Source organism: Lagopus leucura, unplaced genomic scaffold (assembly GCF_019238085.1).
Source record: "Lagopus leucura isolate 7727_CA_CO unplaced genomic scaffold, USGS_WTPT01 Super-Scaffold_100159, whole genome shotgun sequence".
Classification (NCBI taxonomy): Eukaryota; Metazoa; Chordata; class Aves; order Galliformes; family Phasianidae; genus Lagopus; species Lagopus leucura.
The window spans coordinates 10866017-10872016 of NW_024962335.1; the positions used below are offsets into that span (position 1 = coordinate 10866017).

A 6000-nucleotide genomic window follows, 5' to 3' on the forward strand; every position below is an offset into this window, starting at 1 on the left:
AATCTGATTACCTTTCCAAAGAACAGAAAGTATGTTCATTGGCTTAATTTTCAAAACACTTAAACAAAATGGGAGAAAAAAAGAACACAACATAATATTAATCTAATTCCAAAGAATTAGATTTAAAGGCTCTTAAAGCACAGGAAAAGTTCAGATATGCTATTTAGCTGACATATTTTAAAATGCTTTCTCTCCATCTTCTGCCGTGTCATGACAATTCTCTGCACTTCTGATACTAGATATGTTGAAATTTTTATTTGCGGTCAAGATTTTCTTAGTGGTATTGAGTGTGTTGAAATCATAGATAAGAGTTTCTAATTGGCACAGTATAATGTTAGGATTAATTCAAGTAGGGCTCAACATCACAAATAATTTTATTTCATTTCTCATTTCTAAGATACGTATGCCAAATATATTTTCCATGAAAGTGACAATTATACGCTTTGCATTATTGTTTATTTCTAAGGCTAGTATAGTGATATCATACAAAGAGCTGTGAAAGGTCTCTGTGCCCAGAAATATGTATTGTTTTCTACAGTTCACATTGCATTTGTGTATACCAAGTGGTTTTCTCACCAGAATTGAAACACTGCTTTGGGCAAGCAAGTTGCTGCTAAGCTCTGGTTAAAATGTAAGGGAGTATGAAGGAAGAATTTTGATTTAAATGTTTACGTCAAATATTCAAGCAACTTCTGCTTAAGTAGGTATGTGTTCAGTTGAGCAAGAATTAAGAATTCTGTCCCTGCTCTGCTTGCCTCATTTACATATTTTCCATTCTAACCATACATAGTCAATTTTCATGTGAATGTGTTGAACAACTTTTTTTTTTTCTGCTTTATATCTTGTCTGTTAACATATAGGGGCAGGAGAGATTGGAATTATGTTTTCTCCTCAGACAACTGAGGGAATTACCCATAAAATATTTGGAATACATGGTCAGACATTCAAGGAAGGGAATGAATACTACTTCTAGACTGAAAAGTGCCATTTTGCTTTTTCTTCCTGTTTCCTCTGAAAAATGATAGTAATCAAGCTTGGATACTTGCACTTGAAAAATAAGGAGCATTCAGTATCAAACAACTTCAAATGTTGCCTTTAAATTTGTAGAGTGGACTAGCTGTATTTAGTTTAGTATTGATTAGATACTGCAAATGAACCAATTTCTTGACCCTTCAGAAAACCAGACAAGCAGGCCACCAGCAGATTCTTCAGCGAACAAGAGAACAGCTGAGGGAACAACACAGGTAGGTTGTTGATTATATTTTTGTTGAAACTTCTGAAGTTACAATCCACAGGAGATAAGTTCTTTACCCTCATTGCTCATAATGAAGCAACTTCAGGCTGTGGGTGTTTTTTGTTGTGGGTTTTTTTTCTGGTTTGTGTGTTTCTTCGTTGTTGGTATTTTTTCCTCCGTTCTTTCTAGTTTGTGTCTATTTGTATTTTTCTTCTTCTGATCCGGAGTATTACTGGGAGCATGAGCTCCTCATAATCTCTTCAGAAGTTTTCCAGTGTGTTTTCCATAAGTAGGTGAGTTAGTAATCCTGGAGAACACTAAAAACATGTCTGATGCAACAGAGCCAACATATGAAAGAAAACTCTACTTAGTTTTTGCCTAAAGGTCTTAAACTTGAAGCTAAAAGTATTTTGCAAACTATTGCAGCTCTCATTTTTACACTAATCCAAAAGTTATTAAGAAAAAAAAATACACTTCCTTCAGAAATAGCTACTTCATAACAAAGAACTTGCAGTACTTCTGGATTCTTCTAAAATTTGTTGGACTTTGCAATTTTAAGGTTAAATTTAAGGTATTTGAAATGATTTGTAATGACGATTCTGTGTACAGATATTACACAAAGCACTTCACATGTACATTTCTGTTAACTGGAAGTCATTTTACTAAGGGGAATAAAATTATTTTTTTCTACCCAAAATTTTCGCATTTAATGGTTTTTCAAGGTGCAGATAAATCTGAATTGTGTTTCAAAGCAAGAAGAAAGTATACTGGACAAGATTCTGTTTTTCACTTCCTGTATAAATAGTCTAGTAAAGATGACCAGTGTTACAGATTATAATCCATGCCTTACTCTACCTTTTTATTAAAGCATTTCATAAAGAATGGTTATCATTTTTAGAAGATACCTGTGGATTATAGCTGTACCAATCTGTCAGTAGTTGATATGGAGGAAAAGCAGTACCAGAATAATTGACATTTATGATTTTAAGATATATTTTCAGCATAAGATGTATATTTTGGATTTTCTCATCTTCGGTAGAGTCTGAAACCCAGAAAAGATTTTAGCAAAAAAGTTTGTGTGCATGAGTGGTATTTAGCAATTGAAGGTGAGCAAAAAGGAAGGATTTGGAAGGAAACAAGATACAAGACGCTTTCCGGTTTTCAGTCTTTTAGTGTGTCTCTAGGTTTACTTTCAGTTGAATCAGTTAAAGCATGTGTAATGCCATGGTTAATTTAAAAAAAGACCAGATGCATTCTAATTGACTATCAGGATATGAAACTGACATGCAATGTCATTTGAAAAATCCAGTTAATGCCACCTGCTTTTTGTTATGTAACATCCAAAATATTATGTATTACTCTGCACTTCACAGCTCTCAGAACAAAAAGTAGTTCGCTGTGTGCCGTATACCTGTGGCATATTTGATGGTACAACTTTGATCAATTGTTTCGAAAAGCAATTGAAACAGGAAGAGACTTCATCAGAAAATAAAGAAGCAGTAGAAGCAGCACAGATGAATCTTAACTTCCCTGAGGATGTCCTCTTTGGCTTGGAGGAAGAGGAAGAGGATGCTAAGAGCATCAAAAACACCCACAAGCAGACTGGCTGGGCAGCTAACCTATTAAAGCAATGGCTGGCCAAAAATGGCAAGGATCCTAGCTTTGAATTGGTTCCAGTAAGTGAACTCAATGATATTTTAAGAGAATTTTATTGCAAAATAAGGAATCATGATGGAAATACCTACAGTGTGGCAAGCTACAAGTCAATGCGTGCTGGCTTAAACCGGCATCTCAAAATGCCACCTTACAATCGTCAGATTTGCTTAATGAAGGACAAAGAGTTTGCTAGTGCAAATATGGTATTTGTGAGTATGCTGAGGATGCTGCGCATCCAGGGAAAGGATGAGACTCACCACCATCCTCCTATAGCAGCTGACGACTTGCGTAAGATTAAACTGTCTGGTGTACTGGGATTGCACAGTCCTGTGGCACTCGTCAACAAGGTGTGGTTTGATTTGCAGTTGCATTTTACCAAACGAGGGAGGGAAATTTTGAGAGATCTTGCTCCAGATGCTTTTGTTGTTAAGAAGGACAAGAACGGGCGTCGTTATGCTATGTTTAGGTGTCCTGGAAAAGGAAAAAATGAAGAAGATCCTCATAAAATGGGTAAAATGTATGATATGCCAGGGGACCCAAACTGTCCTGTTTTTTCCTTGGAGCTTTATTTATCTAAGTTGCCTCCAGAGCCTCCGGCCTTTTACCTGCATCCTTTAAAGCTAACAGCAGAGCAAATGAAAGAACAGCCTGTATGGTACAAAAGAGAACCAATGGGTGTGAACTACTTGGGTGCAATGATGCCCAGGATAAGTGTGGCAGCCAGGCTTTCTCAGCGATATACCAATCATTCTCTCCGAACTACCACCATCCAGCTACTGTGTGAAGCAGGACTGGGGCCTGGAGAAAATTATGGCATTGGCAGGCCATCACTCTGAGTCTGCTATTCGACACTGCTGGGGAGCTGCAGAAGTTCACTACAGGGCTTGGTCAGATATAATGGAGAATAACACAATCAATTACCTATATAGCAAGATTGCAAATCATAAATGAATCATTATCTGGTGTCTCCACCTTTTCTAGAAACCATGTTGTTGTAAAACAAAGCAAAATCTTATAAATCTTAGAAGTCTAGCATGCCATCTGGCACTAGTCTTGTGACTTTAGTCCCTGAGGGACATACTGCTCTCCAATCTAAAAGCCCTATTGATCCTTTTGAACTGCAGTTCTTCCAGCGTGCAGTTCTTCCTCCCCAAGAACGTAGCCAAAGTGAGCCCAACTGCCAGTCCTCTCCAAGGCTGTTGTAATTAACTTTCATAAAGCACTTGATAAAACAAGAACTAACGTCTTGATGCTTTTTGTAACAGAGCTGATTTCAAGTAAATCACTAGAATAGAAAAAAAAAATATCAAATTTGTTTCATCAGTTGGTTTACTAAGGAAATTTCCTATGATGTAGTTCATCAAGAAGTATCTTGTTCACAGTCCTGAAGTGAGCTATGGAACAGAAACTTAGTGCAGGTCTTGCAGTTTCTGTGACTTTCATTAGCAACTGGGACTCTAAATGACTGAGCTGAACTATTTAAATTTAAAAAAATAAAATAAAAATGGGGAGATACTGATTTCCCCTTAGCTGAAGAGCTATGCTTTCTACACTAAGTGCATGGCTTCTATATTTTGTGAAGAGTATATTTATTATACCACTCTGTGACTGTTGGCACTACTGTAGCATCTTACTAAACAAATACTTGATTGCTGAAGATCTCAGAGAAAAGTACAAGCTGAATGAAACAGACACTTGCAGTTCAAATACATACATATGCATGAAAACAGCTGGAGTTGCCTGATCACTGTCACATTCTTTGTTCCAGTCTTGTTACCAGTGATTGTTACCAGTCTTGCCAAAAGATTATGCTGTGCAGCTTCCTGTTTTTATTGTTTTGCTTTTGCTTTTGGTTTTTTTTGTTTTTTTTTTTTTTGTTTTTTGAACATACTTTTAAATTAATTTAATCCACAAGCTACAGATTTCTGTTGCAGGTCTTTTGTTTTCCTTTCATGTTTTTGACTAAGATTTCAGTCACTCCCATCTCCAAAAACACTTATCTGATACAAATGGTGCAAAAATTTCTGTGTCTTCAGTTGTCCATGAAATGAGGAAAACGTTCTCAATAGAATTGAGAGCAGATCTGTTGTTTAAATGTAATTAAAGTTGAGGTGTTACCTCTGGAAACATTCAAGGTCAGGCTGGAGGAGTTCAGAGCAACCTGATCCAGCTGTAGATTCCCAGTTCATTGCAGGGGATTTGGACTAGGTGAACTTTAAAAGTCCTTTCCAGCTCAGGTGGTTCTATGACTAAGTGACTTGATGCCTGATCTTTGGAGTTCTTATTGTGGCTGCTGCTGATTACATTTTCAAGTCTGGGTTAGGTTAGTTGTATTTACTACTTTTCCTTAGTGTAGACTAACCCAGAATGTTCTGTTTTCTCATCGGTTGTGTTAATTATTGAAGAGATTTCAGAATCGCTGTATGTATCGTATATACTGTTTATGGTCAGTCTTTTCATATTATAAAGATCAAACAAGTTAATGAGATATAATCTTTAACGTAAAAATTACTTCTGCCACACAATCCCGTATTGACTTAGTTATAGCATTAACTTATGACTTTCTTGGCTATAGGAAATCACAGATCCAGGATTATCATTTTATCAAATCTAAAGTAAATCAAATGGAAATAACAAATAGAAAGGCCTTTCTAGGGGCCATATATAAAAATTAGGGAAAAAAAATACACAAAAACAGGTGGCAGTATCTTATTCTAGGATTTTCTAGCATAGCAAACTTCCAAACTTTGTCTTCATAGAATTCGCAATTCAGGTAAACTGGCAAATTTCATTTCTTGTTCGAAGAGTCTTGCTCTAAATCTTCACCAAGATGGATATGTCTTGGTTTTTTATACCTTCTCTCCCATTTCCTGTTGTTGTCTCAGATAATTCCTTGTTCTGGTCTACAAGACTTAACAAAGGAAACATGAGAACACTGACAGGAGTTCATTCTTTTTTGTTCATTCTTGCTGCATAATGTGGTCATACCAGCCACATATCCTGCTCTGGTCCTAACTGCATCTGTGTAATATACTGTAACAGCATATTGGCATATTGCTAATAGTTTGATTCCTCAACAAAAATCTAGGTGGTGATTTAAACTGGGGAGA

The 6000-nt window shown here is 36.4% G+C and overlaps 1 protein-coding gene across 5 annotated transcripts in view; it reads left to right on the forward strand.

Annotated features, from left to right (window-relative positions):
* The window catches only part of LOC122190075 (activating transcription factor 7 interacting protein), a 152651-nt gene that overhangs the window by 63650 nt on the left and 83001 nt on the right, over positions 1-6000 (forward strand). For all 5 annotated transcript variants that reach the window (XM_042889781.1, XM_042889777.1, XM_042889780.1 and 2 more), the window contains exon 10: positions 1177-1244. In XM_042889781.1, the coding sequence (XP_042745715.1) occupies positions 1177-1244 (68 nt within the window). The remainder of the gene's footprint in view (positions 1-1176; positions 1245-6000) is intronic.